This window comes from Phascolarctos cinereus, unplaced genomic scaffold, assembly GCF_003287225.1.
Source record: "Phascolarctos cinereus isolate Bilbo 61053 unplaced genomic scaffold, phaCin_HiC Scaffold_3;HRSCAF=262, whole genome shotgun sequence".
Lineage (NCBI taxonomy): Eukaryota > Metazoa > Chordata > Mammalia > Diprotodontia > Phascolarctidae > Phascolarctos > Phascolarctos cinereus.
In genome coordinates this window covers 227,408,760-227,436,069 of record NW_027555736.1, presented here as the reverse complement: position 1 = coordinate 227,436,069, position 27,310 = coordinate 227,408,760, and the positions used below count along the sequence as shown (strand labels likewise).

General features: G+C 45.0%; 1 protein-coding gene across 1 annotated transcript in view; it reads right to left on the bottom strand.

Annotated features, from left to right (window-relative positions):
• Nucleotides 1–14,748, bottom strand: part of RPS6KL1 (ribosomal protein S6 kinase like 1) — a 41,968-nt gene extending 27,220 nt beyond the window's left edge. The window contains exons 1-4 of the mRNA XM_078151647.1: nucleotides 14,324–14,748; nucleotides 11,834–12,142; nucleotides 8,164–8,288; nucleotides 4,904–4,990 (exon numbers count right to left, since the gene is read on the bottom strand). Coding sequence (XP_078007773.1) covers nucleotides 4,904–4,990; nucleotides 8,164–8,288; nucleotides 11,834–12,101 — 480 coding nt within the window. The 5' untranslated portion in view covers nucleotides 12,102–12,142; nucleotides 14,324–14,748. The remainder of the gene's footprint in view (nucleotides 1–4,903; nucleotides 4,991–8,163; nucleotides 8,289–11,833; nucleotides 12,143–14,323) is intronic.
• Nucleotides 14,749–27,310: the final 12,562 nt, after the last annotated feature.

Sequence of the window (27,310 nt, the reverse complement as noted above, 5' to 3'; positions counted from 1 at the left end):
AATGGGATGTCCCACAGATATTTTCACAAACCTAAAATAGAACTCATTATCTTCCCCACCTCACCCTATAAACTTCCCTTTTCTGAATTTCCCTATTCTATATATACACATACACATACATATGTGTGTGTATCTATGTGTATGTATGTATGTGTATGTATGTATGTGTATATATATATATATATATATATATATATATATATATATCTATATCTATATTGAGGACACCACCATTCTCCTAATCATCCAGGCTCGTGATCTCTGTCATCCTAATCTCCTCACTTACACTCACCCCATGTATCCTATCAGGGATCATCTCTAGTCATCCTGATCTATATCTTTCCACTGGACCCAGATGGCTCCAGAGGAGAAAGTGACTTTGCACAGCCCTCCCTCATTTAAATCCAATTCAGTTGCAAGTCATGGCATCACCTTCCTGATGTCATGGTCCTCTTCGAGAGTGAAGTACGAACAACATACATCCAATCTATTGTCGAGTGTTTTTGGCTCTATCTTCACAATAACACCACCACCACCACCACCACCACCCTCACCTATGTATCGTTTTCTCTGCAGTCACACAGTCACTTCCCTGGTGCAGGCCTTCATCACCTCCTGCCGAGACAGAAGTCAATAGCCTTCTAGTTGTTCACCTTGCCTCTTGTCTTTCTCAGGCTCAGCTAACAAAGTGATCTTCCTAAAGTGCAGGTCTGACCCTCCTACTCAGTGAAATCCGATGGCTCCTATTGTCTCCAGGATGAAATATAAGATCCTCCATTTGGCTTTTAAAGCCCTCCACAACCTGACCTCTTCCTACATTTCTAGCCTTTTACTCTGTTCTGGTCTTCACTTACTCATCCAGTCACACCAGCCTTCTTACTGCTGTTCCTCCTACAGAATGACGTTCCATGCTTTTGGCCTGGCTGCCCCCAAGCTTGCAATGTCCTCCCTCCCCACCTTTACCTCAAGGCTTCCCTTCCTTCAAAACTCAGCTTAAATCCCACCTTCTGCCAGAGGCTTTTCTCAGTCTCCCTCTCTGTTGAGATAATAATCTTCCATCTTCTAAAAAGAAGGTATATAAAAATATATCTTTTATGTACCTGCTTATTTACATGTCTCCTGATTAGAATGTGGGCTCCTCAAAGGTAACGAATATGTTTTCCCTTTTCTTTGTAAAGCAATTTACATGGTACATAGCACAGTACCTGGCAGTAGTAAGTGCTTAATAAATGTTCATTGAGAGGAAGCTAGGTGGCACAGTGGATAGAGCTCTGGCTTGAGTTCAAATCCGGCCTCAGACACTTAACACTTACTAGCTGTGTGATCCTGAGCGAGTCACTTAACCCTGATTGCCTTACCAAAAAGCAAAACTAAATAAATAAATAAGCAAGCAAGCAAACAAATAAATAAGTAAATGTTCATTGGCTGTCTGGAACTGGGATTTCTAGGAAGGGCTGTTTGAAAATTTCTGGAAGAAAGATGGTGGAAGAGGTTGAGCTGAGTTGAGAGTGAGAATTCAGGAGTTTATTCTCTATCTTTAAACTATGTAGACTGTAGATTTGTGCTTCCCTTCCTTTCTGAAGGGAGACTAAGACCAGTGGTCATTGTTGCATTTGCTGCTGTAGCCAGTGAATAAACTACTGGACTGATGCAGACCATGATTGGGGAGATGATCTAAGTCGCCCCTCAGATACAATTTTCTTCTCCCTTGACTCCAAGTCAGGAAAAGAAGCGATTTCCACGAACTGATCAATTAATTCCCCAAAGTTTTTGCCTTATCCTCTTCCCCGTGAGGGGAACGATCCTAAATCAATAAAAGGCAATTTCTGCTGCAATTAGCAGTACTCAGTGCAGGCCACATGGATTCATAAACTTTATTCTCTCTGTTCTTTTATTGCTATTGTTTATTGTCTCCTTTATATAAAGAAAACTATTGTCTGTTAGCCTTCATTTTGTGGCTAATGTTATCACTGGAGAGTGGGGTTTAGGGGAAAATGTGAGTCCAGGTAGAAAGCAGCAACACATCCCAGCTGAGCATGAGGTTTGAGGAGATGGCAGAGGACCATCATGGAAAGATGACACTTTCATAAACATAAACACTTTATGGAAATCATACTTTAAAGCATCTTATGATAGTAATCCCAAGCCAGCCTTAGTTGATAAACAGAAATAGTTTTAAGCAGAGAAATTAGTAACAGAATAAATCAAAAGCCCAAAGATATGGTAGTAAACATTTCCAAACCAGCCTGGACCTGGGATGGGGAGGAATATTGCTGTGTTTAACTTTTTTGGATTCTCCGTCCACTTTTTAAAAATACCCCTCATTGTGGCTTCCTGTCCCTTATAATTATTACAGATAGTGCTAGATAGAAAGTTAGAAAGATAGGTAGATAAAAAAAAAGATGTGTTCATAGAGAGGTAGATAGTAGGTACATAGAGAGAGAGAGAGAGAGAGAGAGAGAGATGGATAGAGGATTTATTAAGTTCTTACTATGGCATAGGTACCGTGGTTAACACTAGAAATACAAATAAAAGCATGCTAGACAGTTCTGGTACATGAAGAGCTAACTGCCATCATCTTCCTCCAAATTCCAAATGGGTGAGGATTTATAGAAGAGGGCACCGCATAGCACCTGCCTTGGCCAGCAGTAACCTTGAGGTGCCCGCAGCCTCTGTGGGCTTCACCAAGCAGTCTTGCAGTGTTGGCGGGGGACATTGTCTTTACGTTACCCTCTTGATTGTCATTTGTGAATGTGACAAACAGGCCTTCACACACGTTACTGATTAAAATGTTGACTGGCCCAAGGCCAAGGTCAGACCTCAGTAGCACTGCACTGAAGACCTCCTCCTGGTTGACGTCAGTTCATTAAGCATAACTCTTTGGACCTGGTCATTCCATTAGTTCTAAATCCATCTAACTGAACCATCATCCAGCCTAAATGTTTCCAAACAAATATCTCACATGAAGTCAAACGTCAAATCCTGGCATATCATGTCTATAGCATTCTCCTGATAACCCTGTCAAAAAAAAACCAAAACAAAACCCACAACAACCAAATCCAACATTCTACTGATGGTGAGTTAGTAGAGAATTGAGACTGTGAGAACTGGAAGAAACCTCAGAGTTCCCCTAAGCCAATCCCTTCATTAGACAGATGAAAGAACTGAGTCACAGAATCATAGGTTTTAGAGGTAAAAATGGTCTCAGCAGCCATATAATCCAACCTGAAAGGCATCCCCACTGGAACATGTTTCATAGGCAGTCTTCCAGGTTTTGCCTGGAGATTTTCAAGGAGGAGGAGCCCACCACCTCTGGAGGCAATTTATTTCGCACTAAGACAGCTCTAATTGCTAGGAAGTTCTTTCTGAAGTCAAGCCCAATTCTGTCCTCCATTTATACTTATTCTTCTTGGTTCTGCCCTGTGGGGGCCAAACAGAACAAACCTAATCCCTCTTTCTCATGACAGTCCTTCAAATACTTAAACATAGCTATCGTGTTCCCTGAATCTTCTCTTTTCTAGTCGAAACAAGCCCCGTTGCTTTAACCAACCCTCATTTGGCATGAACTCAAGGCCTTTCACCATCCTGGTTGTCTTCCTCTGAATGTTCTCCAGCTTTATCAATATCAACAAATAAGTAATATCAATATCACCATCAACTATGGTGCCCAGAACAACCCACAGTATCCTATGTGTGCTATGTCTAGGGCAGAGTACAATGGGACCATCACCTCCCAGTCCTTGGAATCCTCTCAATGAAGCCCAAGTTCACACTAGATCTTTTTGGCTACCACTCTATACTGCTGACTCATGTCCAGCCTATCGTCCCCTAACACTAAGACCCAGAGGAGTGAGATGATTTCTCCAAGGTCACAAAGCTTGTTCATAGCAGATCCCGGGTTATAACCCAGGTTTCCTGACTCCCTTTCCCTCCTCTCCACCATCCAGTCTTCTTTACACCATACCTACTTGTTTTCCCTAGGACATCATCTTTGTATGTAAAGGATAGTACGCTGTGTTCCAATGCTTGTATGTAAAGGATAGTACGCTGTGTTCCTCTGCTTGGCGGCCTACACTGTACTTTGGACTCTTGATAGGATAACTAAGTCTCTATTATCCATGGTATCAGGGTACCGGAAAAAACATGGAGGAATTTAACTTATGGATGATCCAAAAATCTCCTTCGAACTGAGAGTTTTGTCCCGTTCCTCCTCCTCCTCCCCAGCCAATTCTAACAAGTAGCCAAAGGGAGTGTTTGGAATTTCATCTCCTGTTCTCTCCCTGCCCAGTCCCTGGAGAGAAAATGGTCAAAAGGTGGGCAGTGGGAGAGGAGAAGGAGAGAAGGGCCTGGATAATCCACAAGCTCCATAGTGGGGAAGTGGCTCCATGCTCTCTGGAGGGGAGGGCATCCAAGGCTATAAAGCCTCCTGCCTTCTTCTTGGCTAGGAAACCTTGGCCAAGCCCCTGGGGGAGGTGACGGCTGGCTGTGGGGAGTGGGAGGAAGCCAGCCTGCAGATTACTGAAGTGAAAATTGGCAGGATTTCCTAGGCACAAACAGCATCTACTCTAGTTTCTGCTTGACTTCTCGGTGGGAGTGTGTTGCTCTGTCTGAAATGAAGGGCTATGGAGTGGCTATCGTCTGTTGGCTACTCTAGTATTCTTCCTTCTTTGAAGTGTATGGGAGGGAGTCTAAAGAAGAGTGTCTCTTTGGGATAGGAGCCCCAGAAGGCCTGGAGGGGAGTCTGGCCTCCATCGAGTCTCTCTCCTTAGGGTGACTTTGCTCTGGTCTCCTCCTGGGGATGAGAAACTGCTTTTAACCAAAGAGCTGCCTTCCTCCCAATGGCCCCCTCCCCCACCTTCAAGAAGCAGTTTCTCAAAAGAGGAACAACCCACTTACCTTTTCAATGACCCCCCACTACCTTACAGCACCTCAGGTTCTCCACTGCGGAGCTCAGGGTACGGATGGGCCGAAGCCTCAGGCTGCTGAAGCCCTAGGTGGGGAAATGAGAGGTGGGGGAGATATGAGGCTGTGAGCCTGAGTGATAGGGCTAGGGCCTCACTTCTGTGTCCTCAGGAAGCTTCCCTAGACTAGAAGTTTCTGTGACCTTAACTCTGCATGGCTATCCTTCTCCACCATGTGAGGATCTCAAGCATAGGTCTGACTAGGTTGCTCCTCTGCTCAAGAAGCTTTGGTGGCTCCCTATTGCCTCTAGCACAAAATACAAATTCGTCTGTTTGGCATGTAGAGCCCTCCACAATCTGGCTCCAGTCCATCTTTCCAGATTGACTCTGTCACTCCCCCCCACAAATTGTACATTCCAGTCAGGTTGGCCTTCCTGCTGTTTCCTGTTTGTAACCTCCATCTCCCACCTCAGGGCCTTTGTGCAAGCTGCCGCTCATGTCTGGAATGCCCTCTGTCCTCACTTCTGCTTTTTGGAATCCTTTCTTCCCTTCGAGGATGAACTAAGATTCCACCTCCTGCATGAGGACCTGCCCAGTCTCCCCATTTGTCAGAGCTTTCTACTCACCCACTTCCAAATTCCTTTGTATTTACTTCTGTGTGTCTGTGCTATCCTCCCAGGAAGACATGATAAGTTCTTTGTATACCCAGTGTCCAGCAGAGTGCCTTGTATGTAGTAGGCCCTTAATAAGTGCTTTAATTGAATTGAAGTTGGAAGCAGAGCAGTTTTAGAGACTTCAGGGACTGCCATTGAAGCATGACTCCCCACCTGTACTACCTACTCTGGAGGCTGTTACAGTGCCTTACGCATAGTAGGAATTCAATAAATATGTAACAGATGAAAGAATAGGGCATTTATTTGGTGGCCTGGCGGGTTGGTCCTGGAGGATGAGTGGTACAATGGAAAGAACACAGGCTCTGGAATCAGATGGACCTAGGTTCAAATCCTACCTCCGATGCTCACTACATGTGACCTTGGGCAAGTAATTGAGCTTCTCTAGGCCTCAGTTTTATCAACTATAAAATGAGGAAAATGGAGCAGATGGCTTTTGAGGTCCCTTTTAGCTTGAGAGCCACAGATTTTTAAAAGACATTAGAGACAGCCGCCTTGTATGACCGCGGAGAGGTGCCCCTAACTCTATCCCCTCCTTCTACTGCCCTCCATACAGGATACCTACAAAAGCCCCTTCTTTAAAGGCCCCTTCCCTAGAGTCTGCCGTCTCTGAGACGATGCTTAGGGACCAGGCATCGTGGGAAGTTGCCCATGCTACTGAGCTGAAAGCTTCCAAGCTGGGATACCGATGTATGCAGTGCACTTCCCCCTGGAAGAGAGTCAGCCAGCCACTCCACAGGCACTTATTCATCATTTGGCGCTGTGCTAAGCATCGGGGATACAAAGAAAGGCAAAAATAGGCCCTGTCCTCAAGAAGCTTGCAGTCTAATGGGAGGGACAACGTGCAAACAGCTGTGCATACCCACGAGCAATGTACAGGGTAGTTTCCGAGGGAAGCACCAGATTAAGAAGAATCTGGCAAGGCTTCTTGCAGGCAAGGCAGGGTTTTAGCTGAGACCTAAAGGAAGCCAGCGGGGCAGAGGCTGTGTGTCTGTCTTCATGTCCATATTTCTGTCTCTCTCAAGTCTCCGAGCCCTTCATTTTGCTGGAATGGAGAGGGGAGGAGGGGTCTTGACCTACAAAACCTTCTTGCCCATCTACTAACTGCAGGCTCCTTTTTTTTTTCCTTAAAGCTGGCCAGGCCCTTAGTTTCTGGGTCTGTCGATGGTTCAGCTGTGTCTCTTTTCCTATGGTGTCCCAGTGAGACACTGTAGAGAATGAATGGTATACTCCACAGGGAATGTATGAGATGAGTTGAACTGGAGACTGAAGAAAAAACAACCAGACAATAGTAAAACTGTGGGGATCCCAAGGAAGGAAGATGCCTCTGGAGTCTTTTCACCAGGGGAAATGATGCCAAAATGTTGGCTAACAGCTGAGGTTTGTTTTCCCTTTGCCTGAACAACCTATGGAGTATGGAGCCGTGGTTTTTCTGACGTGTATACATAGGGGGCTGGATTAGATAATTTTTGAGGTTCCCTCCAGGTCCTAAAGAATTCACTGGGGAAGCATCATGAAGAAGAGAAGAAAGCTGGAGGGGGAGAACAAAAGTTACCTCAACCTTCACTCTTCCAACTAGCAGAGAACAGTGGGCAAAGATAGGGCTTTGGGAGCATAGATTGGGACCTTAGAGGTCCCCTGATTCAACTTCTACATTTTACAAATGAGGAAACAAGCCCAGAGTGGCTAAGTGACTTCCGAGGTCCAACATGTGACAGAGATAGGATTCAAACTCCATCAAAAGAGCCCTTGTGTTTAGATCGACAACTGCCTCTGGGGAATTTACACGTATCTTCAGGATTAATGGTATTGTTCAGTTCTTTTCTGTTCTTTCTGACTCTTCGTGACCCCTTGGCAGAGATCCTGGACTCGTTAGCCATTTCCTTCTCCAGTTCATTTTACAGATGAGGAAACTGAGGCAAAACAGGGTTAAGAGACTTCCCCAGCTCATACAGCTAGGAAGTGTCTGAGACTAGATTTGAACTCAGGTCCTCCTGACTCCAGGGCCAGAACTCTATCTGCTGTACCACAGTGGTAGCTTGCCTATTTGAGGTTCTCTGGTTTTATTTATTTTCTTCTCTTTTTAGTAAAATATTCTTCTAAGCTACTGTGAGAATTCTGTTTTTGTTTATTGGGAGTCACCATACATACATTTTCCTGGGTTCTGGATGTGAGCTTTGAGCCAAGAGAAGTAAGAAAACTCCCCAAAAGTGGACAGGTGGCTTTAATGTCATAACTCTGACACATGGGTTATATCGGGAGAATATGTAAAGTTATATTAGAATAATTAGATAGATGGGTGGCATACTGGATAGAGAGCTGGATTTAGAGTCTGGAAGAGCTGAGTTCTAATCTTGCCTGTAATGCTTAGTAGCTATGCGAAGGTAAGTCACTTAACCTCTCCACACCTCAGTTTCCTCATCTGTAAAGTGAGAATAACACTAGCACATATCTCATAGGGTTGTCAGATAAGATAATACATGTAAACACTTTGTAAACCCCAAAGCGCTCTATGTTAGCGATCACTGCCATTTCTTCCCACATGTGATATGAGGTCATTGCTTTAAGGAATCCCAGAGACAGCTCCTTACCGTGCCAGGGCTGGTCCCGTTCCCCAGCGTCCTCTGCAGGTGGCAGTTAAAGATCTCTTCTGCCCGCCTCAGGTACTTGGTGATCTTCCTCTTCACCGCCTCCCGCCGCTCTTTGTTGGGATCAACTGATGGAAAGATATGGATCACCCCCTGGGCTCTCAACCCTCAAAGGATGGAATCCCCTACCAGGCCTGACCTCTGAAGCACGCGTGAGCTGGGGAGGATGGGGAAGCCAGTGTGGGATAGTCTAAGATGTCTTAGCCCCCAGTGTTGTTTCTACTGTCTATGTTTCACATCTAAGGTCTGGAAGATTCATACTGCAGATGGGGAGAAGTTGTATTCTACGTGTTGGCTTCTGATGGTTGACCTCAGAGCTCTCCACCTCACCTGCTGTCGGAACCCCTCTTCATCAGAAGAGCTGGGAAGGGTTAGGGACACCCATTGGCAAGAAAAGAAAAAAAATACAGCACAGCAACGGATTGGAGAGTAGAGAGGAGTACAGAAATGTATGTGTTTGTTTTGGGGAGCCTCCAGAGTAGGGACTGATTAGTGGAGTCCCCGATTAACTTTTTGAGCTTACAGAGAAGTGAACTTTTGTTTGGGATTTTGATTATATTTCATCTGTAGGGGATGATTTAGTGAACAGTAACCCCTCTGCTCTTGGCCTATAAGAAGAAGTCTTTTTTATTGTTTTAGGCAGTTGGAGTTAAGTGACTTGCCCAGGGTCACACAGCTAGTAAGTGTCAAGTTTTTGGTCTGAGACCAGATTTGAACTCAGGTCCTCCTGACTTCAGGGCCGGTGCTCTATCCATTGAGCCACCTAGCTGCCCCTAACAAGAAGTCTTAATGACAGAATTGATCCTTTTTCTGAGACCAGGTTCTGAGAGTGGTCCCTTTGGGGCACCTAGATGTTGGCTTCACAATAGGGATGTGCTGGAGTCAGCTTGAACTGGCTTTCACTAGAGCAGATTGTTAAATGTGTGAGCATTTACACCTTGGAAATCAGTGAAATGCAACAAATCAGGGTTTGATATAGGTTTTGATGATTGTCTAGACTTAAGAAAGTAGTGGAGAAAATGTTAATAATGCAAATTAAACTTTAAAATACATCATCCATACTTTTTTTTGGGGGGGGAGAGCCAATTGTTAAATATTTACCAACATACTTCTGCCTAATCCTTATCCCTTACCCCCCCCACACACACACCCAAAGAACCAAGAAGTCATTTCTAGCTCAACTCCAAAGAGAGCATTAGCCTGGGTACTAGGAGACCATAAGAGTTCCTAAGCCTGGAGACCTTAGATTCTGAGTACCTGGATGAAGCCCTAATGAGGAAACATGGCAGTTATACATGTTTGGAATGATGTGGCCCCAGGAAAGAACCAGACAGCCAAAACACAGAGAGGTTCCTGAGCCTCTCCCTTCTAGAAAAAGCAGAGTTCTTGGGCAGCCTTGGGATATCTCTCTAATAATCCTAAGTACAAGAGCTCTAGGACTGAGATTTTTAGAGGAAGAAGGGCAGTGGAGTATTTGGACAGTGCTTGTCTCTTTGAGGGAAGAAGATTGAGCAGGTGGACACCGTTCCCATAGCTGGACAAATAGTAAAGGACTAAAACCAATGTAAGGAACCAAAAAAAAATCTAGATTTTCCCTTCCCTTACTATCATGAGTTATTTGACAATAAAGGTCTAATGGGAAGGGAAACTCATTGCCTTCAAACATCATTCTGTAGTGGAATGAGGAAACTAGGAGTCAGAAAACTCATGTTGAAGTCTTTCCTGGTTCTGCCATTCACTAGATAAGTGACCTGGGTAAGTGACTTATCTTCTGTAGTAAAACCAAGTTTGTTTTCCTTCTTTGGAGGACATTGAATCTTTAGGGTAGTATCCTAAGGGTGGACACTTATATGGATCTTTGCATAGATTCACTCAAGTGTTAGGGGTTACCTGTCTAGGGAGCCTAGGTACAGTTCCCTTCCAAGGGAAATACAAGCCCTCAAGATAAAATCTTAAAGCTGATTACTTATATGGAACTGGAGTGAAAGCAGGACTCAATGAAATGTCAATGGGATTTTTTGGGGGAAAACCTAACTTCATTCCCTTTCCTAGGGGAATGCAAACTACAGGGTGTGTATGAGTCTGCAGAAGTGACTTGTACTCGATATATGCATTGTTACCCTGAGTGCTTGCACAGGACTAGGGATTCTTTTACCCAAGTCTAAGAAGACTTAGATATAAGCTATATAAGCAATTTTCACAGATTTCCCAGAGGCAATTCAGAGTGAGAGCAAAATGAACCAGGAAAGATATGACTTGGGAGGCCAACTCCAGGATTAAACCCAGTCTATATAAAGGCCCAAAGTTTGGAGTGTTGGGCTAATAAGGTAAGAAAATTAACCCAAAATGTTTCTAAGCTCTTATTTTGAAACAACTCTTTTGCAAAGGGGGAAGAGGAAAAATTTGCCTCCATGACTAGTTTTCCATTGACAGTGGTCAGAAGGTTGCTTTCTCCCAGACATGAATTTGTTCAGTTTACCTTTCACCTTAACCTTATTCCTTTCAAACACCATTCTGTAGTGGAACAAGGAAACTAGAAATCAGAAAACTTCGGTTGAAGTCTTTCCTGGTTCCGCCATTCACTAGATGAGTGATTGGGCCATCTCTAAGCCTCAGTTTTCTAATCTACAAAAAGGAGATAATAATACCTTCTTGCACATTAACGTACTATTGATGGAGCTGTGAATTGGTATAGCCATTCTGAAAAGCAACTTGGAACTATGCCTCCTAAATCACTAAAGTATATATACTCTTTGACCTAATAATACTACTAGTAGGATTGAGAGAAAAGGATCCATGGCAGTTCTTTTTGTAGTGGCAAAGAAAGAGAAACTGAGGGGGTGCCCATCAATTGGGGAATGGCTGAACACATTTTTGTATATTAATGAAATGGCATGTTATTTTGCCATAGGAGAAGGTGAAAGGAATGGTTTTAGAGAAACCTGGAAAGGTGTGTATAAAGTGATATAGAGTGAAATGAGCAGAACCAAGAGAAACATCTGCATCTAAATATCTATACGCACATGTACATACATATATATGGTATGTGTGTATACATGTATACACATGTATAAACATAAATACGTACACACATATATGTACATGTGTGTGTGTGTGTTTAAACAAAATCCTTGTAAAGACAAACAGCTTTGAAAGACTAAGAACTGTAACCGATACAATGGCCAATGAAATTCCAGGAAAGCATGAAGAAGCAGGCTACCCACTTCCAGAAGGAGATGTGATGAGCCAGAGACACAGAATGAGACATGCATTTTTGGAGAAGGCCAATGCAGGAGTTCATTTTGCTTGACCGTGCATATTTGTTACAAGGAATGTATTTTGTTTTTTATTTCATTTGAGGGAGAAAGGAGATAAAGAAAATAAATGCTTATTAAATTTTTAAAAGTAAACAAACGGTTTTTTTAAAAAGAAGATAATACCTTCTTTTTATGTGAAAGTGCTTTGTAACCATGAAATGTTTTCATATACATTTATAATATAGTACATGTAAACTATTGCTTCCCTCTCACCAGAAAATTCAGAGAGCCCTCTTCTGCTTCTCAAGTTGCCCAGTGCCCCCTCCCATCTTCTCCCCAGTCCCCAGCCCCAGTACCTTGCACTCCATTGAGTAGCACGTCGACCCCATTTTTATAGTGGTTGAAAGCTGCCTCATAGTCCTCGCTCACGTCCCGCTCGAGCGCCAGGCGGATCTGTTTGGCCGCGTCCACCAGGTAATCCCGCTTGCCTGTCCCGTGAACATCAGGGCTCTCAGGAGACATGCGGTTCCGAATCTGCTCCAGATATACTTGTGCCTGGGACAGTGCTCGAGAGCAGGACTCGGTTTCCAGGCCTGAGGTGGGTTTCAGGGACACTTGACTCATGGTTCCACCACATGCAGAGTGTTCCTACCCTCCATTGCAGCCTAGAATGGGTACAGACAGGCATCTAAAGCCTCCTAGGCCTGGGAGCCCTGTCCTCCCCTATCTTCCTGCCAAGGGCTCTCCCTCCTCACCGTTTCCCCCCCCCTCCCATTTCAATTCCTCTTTAAATTCAGAACTGTCATTCACCAAGGTTCTTTCGTAAAAGGCCCTGATCAGTGTATACTCCCCATGGTTTATTAAGCATTAAAATAATCTTGCTGTGACCTTTGTATACAAGGGGGTGGTGGGGAAGCTTTAGGGGACTGGGATGAAGAAGGGGGTCAGGCTGGGCTTGCTGGGGAAGGCGCAGTTCCAGATATAGGATCCCTGGTTGAACTGGAGCCTGATGGGAACAGTGTGTTGACCAACACTTAAAGAAGGTTCAACCCTAAAGCTCAGCCATCCATACTGTATAATTTCTGAGGCTTCCTGAAAGACCTCCTTGCCTTGTGGGTGATTCCTCAGATGCTTTTAATGGTAGACAGTCTTTCATTCCACAGCTAGAAAGAAGACACACAATATGGATGCTTCTGAAAGAGCAAATAGATTTGAATTCATATTAATTTATGAATGACTATCGCATCCTTTCCTGGTGGTTTTGATAGAGGGGAAGAATAGGGACTACTGAAATCCTGAAGGTTCAGTAGGAATGAAAATGGAAGACTGAATCTGCTTTAGACCAATTCCACCAAAACCAAATATAATCATCCCTTGAGGCATATAATGGAAAGCACAGTGAATTTTGGGTCGGAGGGCTCAAATTGCAATACTTATTATCTGCATGATAATCACTTATATCTTAACATTTCTGGGCCTTGGTCTCCTCACCTGTTAACTGAGGGGGTTTCATTAAATGATACTAAATACTCTATTTCCAATAAATATTTGTTGAATAAATTGAATTTAAATTTTTTTCAGAAGGCTGGCCCTGGGTGGGGGTTGAGAGATGGGAATTTCAGGTTGCATGAGGTGGTACAGTGGGTGGGATGCTGGGTTTGAATTCAGGAGAGACCTGAGTTGGAATTCTACCTCAGACACTAACCAGTATGTATGATGCTAGGCAAGTCACATAACCTTTCTCAGCCTCTGTTTCCTCCATTGTAAAAAAGGAATACCAATGATGTCAACGTGACAGTCTTGTTGTAAGACTCAGATGACACAAGCCATGAAAAAAGTGCCACATGAAGCTCCAAGGGTCCTATAACATGAGCCCTCATTATTGTTACTAACACAGCCTCTGATGTCCCTCCCAACTCCAAGTCTTGTCAGATTCTGGGAAGCCACCAGCAAACCTTAAGCCACTTCTGCTTTTCCCTGGTTTCCTAGCCAAGAGGAAGTGAGCAAGATGGAGCTGAGCCAGGCGAGGGTGAGGGAGTGGAAATCACCCACAGACCCAGGCAGCTGTGAGTTGAACCCTTAGCACTTGGGGGTAGAGGGACCCTAGTGACCCGAAAGCCTGGAGGAAGGGAGGGCACATCCTTTATCCCAAAGCCCTGGCTGAGAGGGAAATGCAATTACTTTTGGCTGTTAAACCCAGCTTTAGCTGTTTTCTGGGAAAGACACTCTGGCTGGGCTTTGATGCACTGGGCTGCAATGCAGCCTTGCTTGGGGACCCCAGTTCCGGGTCTCTGAATCAGCTGCTTCAACCATACGCTCAAGGGCCCTTAGCAGGCTTCCAAGTTCCAATGCTCTGGATGTCACCAGAGCCCCAGTGGACCAAGTGATTGTGGGAAAGGGTGAAGGGGGACGATCATAGGTAAAGACCTTGCCAAACTAAGAGAGGCAAAGCCCTCCCCGGGAAACCTGTTTGTAGCATGTAATTAGGCCTAATGATGAATGCACCTGACATCCTAGCTAGCATCCAATGACCTGCAGACTCCCTGCACACCCTTGCTCTGCTCCTGTGGAAAAGCCAGACTCGGTATTTGGATGGAAGATGGTGATAAGTAAGGCCTATGAGGAGACTAAGCTGACAGGTCCCACCCAACTAGCCAAATCCTGCCTGGGGGCAGTGCCTCTGCTAAAGCCCCCCACTTCCCAGGAGGTGGGATGAGGAGGGGTGCACAGGGCAAAAGCAAGGTGGCCAGGAGGCTTGGGAATGTATGTGGCTGAGTCAAAGTGGAGAACGCCCCCCCACCCCGCCCCACCATGCATAAGGAAGAAACATGGGGCAAGCACCGTACCTGTTCAAATCATGAGCTTAGCTTTGCTCGTGCAGGCTGAAGTCATCTCTGCTACTGCTTCCCCTCCAACCAGCCTGACCCTGAATCCCAGCAGAGCATCTCCGCCTTGACTCTCCAGGCAGGTGTAAGCCTCTAGCGGGGGTGCAACGACTCCATGATTGGCTGCAGATGATCTCATCCTCTTTTAGTTAGAATAAAGCAACCAATGACCGGGAAGCTGACTTTCAGCTGGCTCTTAAAGATGCAGTGTCAGTGGGTACCAGAATGCTTGGGGGCTTGGCCAGGGATGGGAATGGAGTGAGGGTCTGGAGGGGGATGGGATGCTCTGGGGAGATCAGGGATAGAAAGAGGGAAGGGAAGGGAAGAAGAAGGAAGGAAATGGAGCAGGGAGAGAGAGGGGAGCAGAGAATGGAGGAAAACAGGAAGATGTGGGGAAGAGAGGGTGAGCAGAGAATGAGGGAAGGAGGAAGGTGTGGAGGAGAGGGAGGAAGAGAGGGATGAAAGAACAGGGGAAAGTAGGAGGGGGAGAGAGGCATTGGACAGGGAATGGGGGAGAGAGAAAAAGGGAAGGGAGTGGGGTCAGTGAAGGGAAAAGCACCGAATGAGGAAAGAGGGATGGGGTAGGGAATGAAAAAGAAAGAGGGAATGGGAGAGAGAGAAGGAGTCAGAGAATGGGGGGACAGGGAAGCGGGAGAGAGCACGTGGAGAATTGCTTCATTAGTCTGCGATGACAGTGTCACATTTCAAGAATATTTTCAGTGAAATAACCCATTCTATGCATGTTACATTGGAGTTGATCTGCATGGGTATCAGATGAGGTCCATATCCTAAGGAATGATCTAAATCACCCCAAACTCATATGGGTTTGAACATTGGAAAGGGGTTGGAGAGAGACATCCACATCTTTCTTCCCCTGACTTTTATTTGGAACCTGCTTCTCCAAGGGTGGGACCCCCCACCACGGCCGCTATTTTATATTTAGATCAGATCCTCAAGCAGAGGCTCTCCTGGACTTGAGGTTGGGCCAGATCTAGTGTCCTATTTGTGGCCTTTCTTCAAGGGGCAGGGGGGCAGGGTCACCTCCAGGCTTCCACTCCACTTCACTAGAGGCATGAAACCTGTTATTGACGTGAACCCCAGCTAGTCCTGCTTCTGAGACAGCAGCTTGGGTGGAAGTAGTCTCTAGGGCTCCACAACACAAACAGACTTAACATCTGCATCCAGGCAGCCCCACCCAGCTATCAGCCTTGGAGACCCAGGAAAACAATCAGGAGACTTATCACTCTTCATGTGACTGAGGAAGCCTGGGCTGGTGGCCCCGAAGCAGAACTGTGATTGAAATACAGCTCATGGGAAGCCTTTCCTGATCTCCTTAGCTGCAGTCCTCCCCACCCCAGAAATCAATACCAGATAAATATCTAGTATTTATTTTGCAGGCGTTTGTTTCCTCCTCCAATACAATGCAAGCACCCAGAGGTCGAGGGCTGTTTCCTATCTGTCTTATTATCCTCAGTACCTAGCATAGTGCCTGGCGCCTCACTGACCTTCAAGAAACACTTGTTAACTGACTGAGAAAGAGCGGATGGGAGGGAGATAGAAGGCAGGAGCGGACTCAGTCTTGGGTGCTATCCCATGGTGGGTAGATGGGTGGTTACAGAAAGAAACAGAAGGCAGAGGATCACAGAAAGCAGAGAGAGAAGAGTGGGAGGGTTTCCTATGTGAGGAGAGCTCAAGGGCCTGGCACATAAGTCCTCATTCATTCATTCATTCACTCATTCGACTCTGAGAACCAAGTAAATAAATAAGAATTGCATCCCAAGATGAAATGAGTGTGGGTTGACTGAATCTAGAAAGGGCAGCTTGGTGGCACAGTAGATAGAACACTGCCTCCGGAGTCAGGAGGACCTGAGTTCAAATCCAGGCTCAGATACTAGCTGTGTGACCCTGGGCAAGTCACTTAATCCCAAGTGCCTCCAAAAAACAAAATGAACAAACCAAAACCCAAAAGACTGAAGCTGGAAGCAGCCAAGACACCACAGGGACAGGTAGGAGGAACAACACTGATGATAGCATTTATTTAGAGTTTTAAGGCTTGCAAAAACACTGTGCATACATTCTCTCATTTGATTCTCACAACAACCTTGGGACTCATGTACTATTTTTATTCCCATTTTATGGATGAGGAAACTGAGGCATAGGAAAGTTAAGTGACTTGCCCAGGGGATCATATAGCTAATTTGAGGTAGGATTTGAATTCAGGTCTTCCTGACCTGCGCTCTAACCACCATACCACCTAACTGCTCTAGGAAGCTAGGAATTCTCCCCACAGAGACAGTAGCGTACAAAACTTTATAACCATAGTAAGTTTGTGAACAGCGAGAGGGTTAAGACCCCTTGGCAACCATTTTCTGAACCTGAGTGCCCTCATATCACTGGGTCCAGCATAATGTCACCCAACTGCACCTTAGTGCAAATTAGATTAGGAGCCAGAAGCTCGGATTCTAGTTTCATTCCCTTCTCTACCTGTGTGACCTTGTACGAATCAAGGGGTAAGGAAGCCCTGGGCTTGGTCTCAGGAGCAGCCTGGGTTTGAATCCTGCCACCACCATTTACCAATGCGTGTTCCCTGTATCTGTCCGCGCTTTCTGTTGATGTTGCCTGCTGTATGTATTTGTTGGAGAGTGTACCTTGGCTTTTGGGGGGGAAACGGCTGTGTTGCAAGTTATGCTTTGTTGCAACTTTTCTCACTAAGCCAATTCGTGAAATGGGGCATGTCCTGGAGTTAAAGAATCTCAGAGCTGGGAGGAATCTCCGTGCCTATTTACTCCGAACTGTATCTGAACAGGAAGCTAGTCTAGAACATACCCAGTAAGTGGTTATCCAGCCTTTGCTTGAAGACCTCCAGGGAAGATGAACATACGACCTTAGTAGGTGGCCCAAATTCACCATTTTGTAATAGCTTCTTGTTGTTCCTAATTCTGTCATGTAAGGCCAAGAAAAACACGGCTGATGCTTCGTCTCTGTGGCAGCCATTCAAATACTTGAAGACACCTATCATGACTTCCGTAAATCTCTTCTTCAGGCTAACCTGCCCTATTTCCTTGAACTGATTCTCATAAAGCATGACTCCAAGGCCCTTCACCATCTAGTTCCCTCAGGGTGTTCTCCTGGCATCTATGCAAGGGCATGCCATTAAGCTGAGGATGGCGTCTAACTTCATATGAACAGACTAGGAATGTGTGTGATTCGTCTGATAGAAGAGGCCATCACCTCGACCCCTACGTTGAGGTGACCTCCATGCCTAGTCGATATCCACTCATCTGGGTGGGAGAACCGAAGAGGCCAGGGGTTTAGGAACCGGGGAACCCAGAACCCTAGAGCTATTGGGTAGTCTTTGGGAAAAATAACCATTACCTTGTTGATTATCTAGACTTCAGAAGAATTGGGATGTATATGAAATTCTCGCCCTAATTTGGGGTGAGATCTCTGACGAAGGGCCCCTGGAACAGGAATAAGATCCCCCCCCAAAAGACTGAGCCTCAAGCCACTAACAAGTTGGGAAGCCTCTGCTCTTCATTCTAAAGATCTTAGCTCTTGGGGCAGCTAGGTGATACAGTGGGTAGAGCATTGGGCTTGGAATCGGGAAGACTCATCTTTGTGAGTACAAATCAGGCTCTAGACCCTTACCAGCTGTGTGACCTTGGGCAAGTCACTTAACCCTGTTTGCCTCAGTGTCCTCATATGTAAAATGAACTGGAGAAGGAAATGGCAAACCACTCCAGTATCTTTGTCAAGAAAATCCAAATGGGGTCACAAAGAGTCAGATGTGACTGAAACAACAGCTGGCATCTGGAGCTGAGGATGTCCAGCTGGGAGATGTGAAGCTTCAGCAGTGAAGACTTTGAGGGACTTGAAGGGAGGCTTTTTCCTAAAAGAGAATGGCAATGCCTGCTCTTGAAGAAAACACAAGGATTTCAGCTAAGCCAGAAGCTGGAGGGAGTGGAGCAATCTATAGAGAATCATCAGGTGGAGACTAGGTGTCCAGGAGGGTATCATCATTCAGTGGAAACTACAACTCTCACAGAGTGGACTTTGAGGGAGACTGCGCCTCCAGCAAAGTAGCTTCAGGCAGGGACTCCCAGACCAGAGGGGAGCAGACCCAGTGGGCGCAGTGACATCTCTAGATGTGTCTAGAAAACTCATCAGTAGGCCTCACTGAAGTATCCGAGGAATCAGTTGCCCTCCCAATGCACGCACCCTGGACACGTGCATTTCCTACATGCCTGCTTCTCCGCCTGTATTCCCTATATCTTTCCACTCTTTCCACTGACATTGTCTGTTGTATGTATTTATTAGAGAGCATGTCCTAGATTTTGGGGGAAAATAGCTATTTCACAAATTATAATTTGTTGAAACTTTTCTCATTAAGCCAATTCATTATATGTTTTTGTTTTGTTTTATTTTGTTTTGTTTTGCTTTGTTTTGTTTTTGGTGAGGCAATTGGGGTTGCCCAGTGTCACATAGCTAGTGACATTATATGGTTTTATAGGCAGCTAGGTGGTGTAGTGGATAGAGCACCAGTCCTGGAGTCAGGAAAAACTGAGTTCAAATCCTACCTCAAACACTTAATAGCTATGTTTCCGAAGTCGTTTTAGCTCCTGCCTGCCTCACTTTCCTCATCTGCAAAACTGGGGATAATAATAGCACCTACCCCCTTGGGTTGTTCTGAGGATTAAATAAGTTAATATTTGTAAACATCTTGGTATGTAGGTGATACTTAATGAATGTTTTTTTTTCCCCTTTCCCCTTTGTTTTGAACTAATTAGGTCCTCCGGCCGAGTACGCCCATGTTTGGAGCATCCATACCCAAGGACGCTTTGATCCTGGGGTAGCCTGTCTCTGGAGAACCTGCCCTGTGAGTTGCTGAAGACGCTCCCAGGTGCTACATGACTGTCCTTCCTGAGCTGTGGGGCTTGGTACTGGATATAATGCTCTGGAAGTCTGGACAGTAGACAGCCATTTCCTTATTTCTGAATGCTGCTCGTCTCTTCATTAATTATATTACTAGCATTTACATAGCACGATCTCGTTTGATTCTCACAACAACCCTGGAAGACTGTTGCTATTTAGTCATTTTTCAGTCTTGTCTAACACTTCATGACCCCATTTGGGGTTTTCTTGGTAAAGATACTGGAGGGGTTTTCCACATCCCTCTCCAGCTCATTTTAGTTAAGGTAACTGAGGCAAACAGAGTTAAGTGACTTGGCCCAGGGTCACAAAGCTGGTAAGTGTCTGAGGCTGAATTTGAACTCAGGAAGGTGTCTTCCTGACTCCAGGCCCAGTGCCCACCTAGCTGTCCTCAGAAGGTAGGTGCTATTTTTAGCCCCATTTTTACAAGTGAGGAAATTGAGGCATAGAGCAGCTAAGTGAGGTGGTGTAAGTGTCAGAGACAGGATTCCAACTCAGGTCTTCTTGATTCTAAGTCCAGCACTCTTAACCACTTCAACCAGATGGCGCAACGAGATAACAGTATGTCTGAAAAAAACACGGGAGTCTCAGTGGATCGTCAGTTTAATAAGAGTCTACATTTATAATATGGTAACAGAAAATGGCTAATGAGCTCTTACCTAAGTAATAGAGTGCATAGACTATTGGACTTGGAGTGTGGAAGACCTGAGTTGGAATCTTGCCTCAGATACTTGATAGCCTTATGGAATAATGATAATATAATAACACTAGCACCCATATCTCAAGGCATTTGTGAAGATCAAACAAGATAGCATACGTACAGCCCTTGGCAAACCTTAAAGCACTGTATAAGTGCTAGCTATTCTTATTGTTATTCTTTTTTTTTCCCTTGGTGCTAGCAATCAGGGTTAAGTGACTTGCCCAGGGTCACACAGCTAGTAAGTTTCAAGTGTCTGTGGCTGCATTTGAACTCAGACCCTCCAGACTCCAAGGCTGGGGCTCTATCCACTGCGCCACCTAGCTGCCCTTGTTATTAATTCTTAATTAATTCTTATTAATGACATATTTCTGAAGTTGAGGTTTCAAATCACTTTGCAAGTATAAAACTTTATTTTTCATCATCATTGAATTTTGTTTTATTAGATCTGGTCTAACATCCTAACCTGTCAAGATTTATAAAATCTTGGTTATCAGCTGACGTTGGCTATCCATCTCAGCTGTGGGCCATCTGCAACTATGATAAATGTCTTTATTCAGGTTGTTGATAAAACGGTTAAGCAGCACAGATCTCTAGGGCAATTCATCTTTCTGAGTCTCAGTTTCCTCATTTGTAAAATAATAATAATAATTTTGATAGCACTGATTACACAGGGTTGTTGGAATGAGTCAATAAGATAATGCATGTTTATCACAGGCCGTAAACCCTAAAACACTTTCTTGTTATTACAAATAACTTTTCTTTCGGGTTCTTAGGTTTCCTCATCTGTCAAATGGGAATAATATAAGATCTCTGTTTTCTATAGAGGGCTGTTGTGAGGACCGATGTGATCATCTGTGTGAAAGCACTTTGAAAAGTCTAAAGTACTAAGTCGAAGGCATTATTGTTATTACTTCTAGGAAGTAGGACCTGTCCGGAGGAGACTGTGGGTACACAATGCCTGCTATAGCCATCACTGAAAGTCTGCCCAAAGCTGTCAGCATAACAGCTCATGTTACTGTGATGCCTTCACAGAGGCACATGGGTGGTCTGAGCAGATGGTGTGTGTGTGTGGGAGAGAGGGGAGGAGGAAGGAGAGGAGAGGTGGAGAAAGAGGGAGGGAAAGGAAAGGAAGAAGGAAGGAGAGAGTGGGGGGGCAAGTGGGAAGGGGGAGGGAGAGAGAAAATGGAGAGGCAGGGACAGAGAGGGAAGGGGGAGGGAGAGGAAAGGTGGAGAATCAGGGAGAGAGACAGAGAAGGGGGAGGGAGAGGAAAGGTGGGGAAAGTGGGAGGAAAAAAAAAGGAAAAGGAGAGTCAGGGGGAAAGTGGGAAAGGGGAGGGAGAGGGTAAAGTAAAGAAAGAGACAGAGAACTCCCCCCTCCTCTAAGCTTGACTACTGAATGTTGGGGAAGGTGTTGTGTTAAGACTGCGAGCCACTTAGAGAGGAACCCTCCATCCCCACCACTGGTAGGGTCTTGCTGAACAGGGAAGCTGATATAGGATTTGGGGCAGCTAAGTAGCCCAGTGAATAAAGTACATAGGCTAGAGGCAGGAAGGCCTGAAGACCTGAGTTCAAATCTGGTCTCAGACATTTGCTAACTGTGTGACCCTGGAAAAGTCAATTAACTTCTATTTGCCTCAGTTTCTTCATCTGTGAAATGGGGATAATAGCACCTACCTCCCAGGTGGGAGGATCAAATGAGATCATAATTGTGAAGCATTTAGCACAGTGCCTGGCACATGGAAAGTGCTACATAAATGTTAGTTACTATTAGTATTAGGGTTAAGGCTCTCTTCCAATACAACATCAACAGAGTTTCTGAGAGGAATAGTGAGTGAAGAAGAGATAAGTTGTATCTTCTCCCTTCCTGTTTCCGTGGTAATTGAAAACTGCTTCCATAGACAAGAACACACTGTCCTCTTGGAGGACATCCTGGTCAGTCTCCTAATAGAGGCCTGATCAGAAGATGGGGCCTATTTGCCTACGAGACAGATGTCTGGGGAAGGGAGAGTACTCTAGGCTTACCTCAGAAAGTTCTCTTTCTCCTAAGATGTGCAGACTGCCATCTACTATTCACATTGAGACATCTGTCCCATTCTGTCTGGGTCTTTGTCTGCCCTAAGAGGGAGTGGAGCTCATCCTTTCTGCCTTCTCTAATATCTTTCTCTCTGTAGTCTCTCTAGGGTCCAGATCAGCCCCTCCCCTCCCTCCCTTCACCTCCCTTCCTTTCCCCTCCCTTCCCCTCCCCTCCCTCCCCTTCCTTATCTTCCCCTCTCCTCTCCTTCTCCTCTCCTTTCTAATCTATGCGCCATCTTAAGAGATGGACAAAAGTCAGACAGCCAACCCCTGTAGTGGGTGAAATCTCATCAGATCCTTTTCCATTCAGGGAGAGACAAGAGTAAAGGGAACATGGCCTAGTGAAAAAAGTAGTGGCTTAGGAGTCAGAAAACCTGGGTTCCAATTCTGTCTTCACCACTAAGTAGCTAAGGTGGTGAGATAGTGTGTTCTGGTGACCTTGCGCAGATCACAACTGCTCTGTGCCTCAGTTTCCTCATCTATAATATGGGAAATATAATGAAGCCTACCTCTTTGCAGGAGACCATGTGGATCAAATTAGACAATGTATGTTAGACTATCCTAGAAAGCATGAAAGTCCATGCTGATGTAGGTTGTTTTTGCTAGAGGGCACTGGAGTACCAATGAGCCTTTTTCATATTAAGGTGAAGTAGAGCTGAGAAAGGACCTCAGAGGGCTAAATTCCAGCTTAGGAGCTGTACTCTTGTCTTGAGAGGGGCCTCGTGAGCTCTTGGGACCACCTCTGGGGTTGGAGACAAAATTGGTTCTTGGATACGATTTATAGCTTATCTGTTTCCCAATGCCTACACTCAACTGCTCAGTGTGGTCATGGTTGTTGTGTTGTTTCAGTCATATCTGACTCTTTGTGACCCCCCTTTTTTTTTTGCAGAGATACTGGAGTGGTGTGTCATTTCTTTCTCCATCTGATTTTACAGATGAGGAAACTGAGGCAAACAGGGTGAAGTGACTCGCTCAGGGTCACACCGCTAGTAAGTGTCTGAGGCTGGATTTGAACTCAGGTCCTCCTGACTCCCAGGCTGACATTCTATGCACTATGCCATCTAGCTGCCCCTGGTACCAGCTAGTACCTAGGTGTTTAAGCAAAGAAAAATCATTTTATTATAAAGTAAAGTAAAGATTAAAGAATATATATATTCTTGGGGAAGGCAAATACTGCAAAAATACTTGCATGATACATTTCCAAAACCAAATACCACTGTGTGTGTGATTGTTCACTGGGTGTGGGATTCCCAACTTCCTCAATCAGCTAATGGAGACAATTAATAGTAGAAAAGATGCCCAGAGCCAGAGCCTGGGTGCAATGCTACTTAATGGAGTGCTTGGAACCCTCCACCTCTACAACCTCAGAGGTTCAGAGACATGCTTACTCTTCTGCTTCAATTGGGTGATGAGGTTCAGAGGCCTTGATGAGCAAGTCTTTCTCTGAGGAGTGTTCCCAAGACTACTAATTCTGGAACCCAGCAGACAGCTGTGGATGTTTGGGATTGCTGTTGTGAGCCATCCTGCCCCCAAGTAGAGCCCACACTAGCAATTTTTGTACCAGGGTCTAATAGTCCGGGTCAAGGAGATTTAATTGTTGCTATTATCGTTGGCCATGGAGATGGGGGGAAGGATCCTAAGAAAGAGCTCACATAGGGTGTAACCAGAGATGCCATCTAGTGGCTTGTATTTTAACTATTTATTCTTGTTATTTTTTGCTGCCTTAATGCTAAACTCAGTTGTTTCTTAACAGCTGAAGTACTACAAATACTATCAGTACCATCTAAGTTTCAGTACTCTGGGGCAAAGTCCCACTTGCTCCACCCTAGTTAGAGTTCTGCTTGTATACCTACCCTCCACCTGCCATATGCCTTTCAGACACACTTCATTCCTCTACTCACTCTGTACTTGTCTCTCTCCGATATTTCCTTCTCTTATGCTCCTATTTTCCTTTTAGTGGGGTTAGGGAAGAGAAGGAGTCTTTGAACCAGTAAATTTGATTTTCATTCCTGGGAAAATTCTAGAAAGAATTGTTAAAGAGATGGTTAGCAAACATCTAGCAAAGGAAGTAGAAATACTAGAGAGCCAGCATAGCTTCATCCAGAATAGGTCATACCAGATTAACTCTATTTCCTTTTTTGTTTTGGACAGGGTTACTAAACTGGTGGATAAGAGAAAATGGGCAGCTAGGTGGCTCGGTGGATAGAACACTGGGCCTGGAGTCAGGAAGACCCGAGTTCAAATCCTGCCTCAGACACTTACTAGCTGTGTGACCCTGGACAAGTCACTCAACCTTGTTTGCCTCAGTTTCCTCATCGGTAAAATGAGCTGGAGAAAGAAATGGTAAACCACTCCAGTATTCTTGCCAAGAAAACCCCAAATGAGGTCACAAGGAGTCAGATGCAACTGAAAATGACTGAACAACAACAAAGATGAGAGAAATGCTGTAGACCTAACTGTGGATGTAACTCATACTCTACTTGTAGAAGAGACACAAGGATGGATACTAGTTACAGTTAAATGAATTTGGACTTGGCAGACTGGCCAGACTTAAAGAGGAGTCATGAATGATTCACTGGCAGCTTGGCAGAAGGCATCTAATAGCGTTAACAGAGATTTTCCTTACCTTTGAGCCATTTACTTATTTTTTTTAATCAATTACCTAGATAAAGGCATACTCGTTATATTTGCAGATGGCCCTAAGCTTGAAGGGATAGCTAGCACCCTGGATGACAGTGAGGATCCAGGAGATTTTGACAGCCTGGAGCACTGGGCTGAAGTTCATAGGATGAAATTGAATAGGGATAAAAGTCCTACATTTGGTTTAAAAAATAAACAAACAACTTCATAAGTACAGGATGAATGAGGCATGGTCAGATCAAAGTTTGTCTGGGATGGGGGAAGGGGGGGAAGGATCCAGGGATTTCAGTGGACCGCAAGCTCAGTGTGAGTCAGGGGTGTGATGTGACGGACACAAAAGCCAACGCAAGTTTGGGCTGTGTTCAGGAAAGCCCAGCTTCCACAAAGAAGGAGATAATAGGTCCTTTGTACTCTGTCTTGGTTGACTACCTCTGGAGTATTATGTTTCATTCTGGGTACCACAATTTTAGGACACTGATAAACTGGAAAACGCCCAAAGAAGGGCAGCGAGAATAGTGACGGGCCAGAATCCATGTCACGTACGGGACAGCGGAAGAAACTAGGGATGTTTAACCTGGAAAAAACAAGACCACTGGGGGAGTGGGTTTGGAGGGGGAAGGCTGGTTATGTTGAGGTATTTAAAAGGCTGTTATTCAGAAGAATGATTAGATTGGTTCTGTTTGGCCCCAGAGAGAACCAGAAACAATGGATGGAAGCTGTGAAGAGGCGATTTAGGTTTGATCTCAGGAAGAATGTTCTGACCATGAAAACTGTTCAGAAGTGGAATGGGCAGCCCTAGAAGTGTCTGGGTGGGTGGGTAAGGGCCTTCACTGGAGGTTTTGAGGCAGAGGCTGAGTGACGACTTATCGGGGGTTATAGCAGAGATTTCTTTCAGGTATGAGTTGGAATAGATGGGCACTAAAGTACCTTTCAACTCTACAATCTATGATTCTGTGACTACCCCCAGAAGGTGTGGGTATATCTACAGAGTATTGGGCGCTCAGTAGATGGTGGGGTGGGTGAGAGCACAAAGAACTGAGCTGGGGGCCGGGGCAGGGATCATTGGGTTTTGAATCTTGTCTCTGCCTTAAGTTTCAACCTCCTAGAGACACTGTTCCAGATCCTGCCCCATCTTGAGACACCCTACCCAGTGGTATAGTGTATTGTTGCTCATTGTTTCAATCATGTCTGACTCTCCATGACCCCATTTTAGGGGTTTTCTTCACAGAGAGAGTGGAAGGGTTAGCCATTTCCTTTTCCAGCTCATTTTACAGATGAGGAAATTGAGGCAAACAGAGTTAAGTGACTTGCCTAGGGTCACACAGCTAGTAAGTGTGAGGCAGGATTGTAACTCATGAAGATGAGTCTTCCTGACTTCTGGCCCAGTGCTGTATCCCCTGTGCCACCCAGCTGCCTCACTGGTGTAGCATACCAAGGGCATTTCCCTGGCTGGGTTGGGTACTGGCCAAGGGAAATGTTGGCTAACATTTGTTGTCCTTCTCTGAGACTACCCTCTAACAAATAGAGATCAAAAAGAAATAAGGTACTTGGTCAGAATGCCTTCCCAAGTTATCCGAAGCAGATCAGAAGCATTTTTCTCGCAATAACCTTGTGAGGTAGGTAGTGCAAGGCTCATTTTACAGAAGAGATCGAGTCTCAGAGATGTTAAGGGACTTGTTCTCATACCTCAAGTTAAGTGCTGAAGCCAGAATTGGAACCCAAGATCTCCTGTCTCCAATCCTAGCCTTCTACTCTACTTCACTTTTAATGCATGTGACCTTGGGGAAATCACTCCACCTCTTGGGCCTCAGTTTCCTTATCTGTACAATGAGAGAATTGGACTAAGTGATTCTCAGGTCTTTTTTAGTGCTAACAACCTGTTATTAGGGAAGACAGCCCAGTCTGTCTGATTAACCAGGCTGAAAATACACTTTGAATTATCCATATTTGCTTTCTACACTAAAACAAATTAACTAGAGAAGATACTCTTCTGGCCCCTAGGAGATTCTCTCCTAGTAGTCTCCTTCTTTCTAGCCAGGGAAGCACCAGCATGTATGGAAAACATTTGTGTGAACTGGGGAGACTCAGGGATGCTTTAGAATAGCAGTCCTCAAAGTGGAGTCCTGTGACCCTTGGGGGTCCCTGAGATTCATTCAGGGAATCTACAAGATCAAAACTATTTTCATAATAATACTACGAAGTTTTCATTCCTAATATAGCACATATCCATAGATATGATGATATAATCTACAGAAAGAAAATCTCTTCGGTGGAGGGACTCCATAATTTTTTAAGAATGTAAATGGGCCTTGGGCAGCTAGGTGATATAGTGGATGGAAGGCTGAGGCTGGAGTCAGGAAGACTCATCTTCTTGAGTTCAAATCTAGGCTCAGACACTTAGTAGCTATGTGACCCTGGGCAAGTCACTTAATTCAGTTTGCCTCAGTTTCTTTATCTGTAAAATGAGCTGGAGAAGGAAAGGGCCAACTACTGCAGTGTCTTTGCCAAGAAAACCCTGAATGGGGTCATGAAGAGTCGGACACAACTGAAAAAAGGAGTGAATAAAAAAAAAGGAGCCTCAAAATCCATACGTTTGAGAGCTGCTG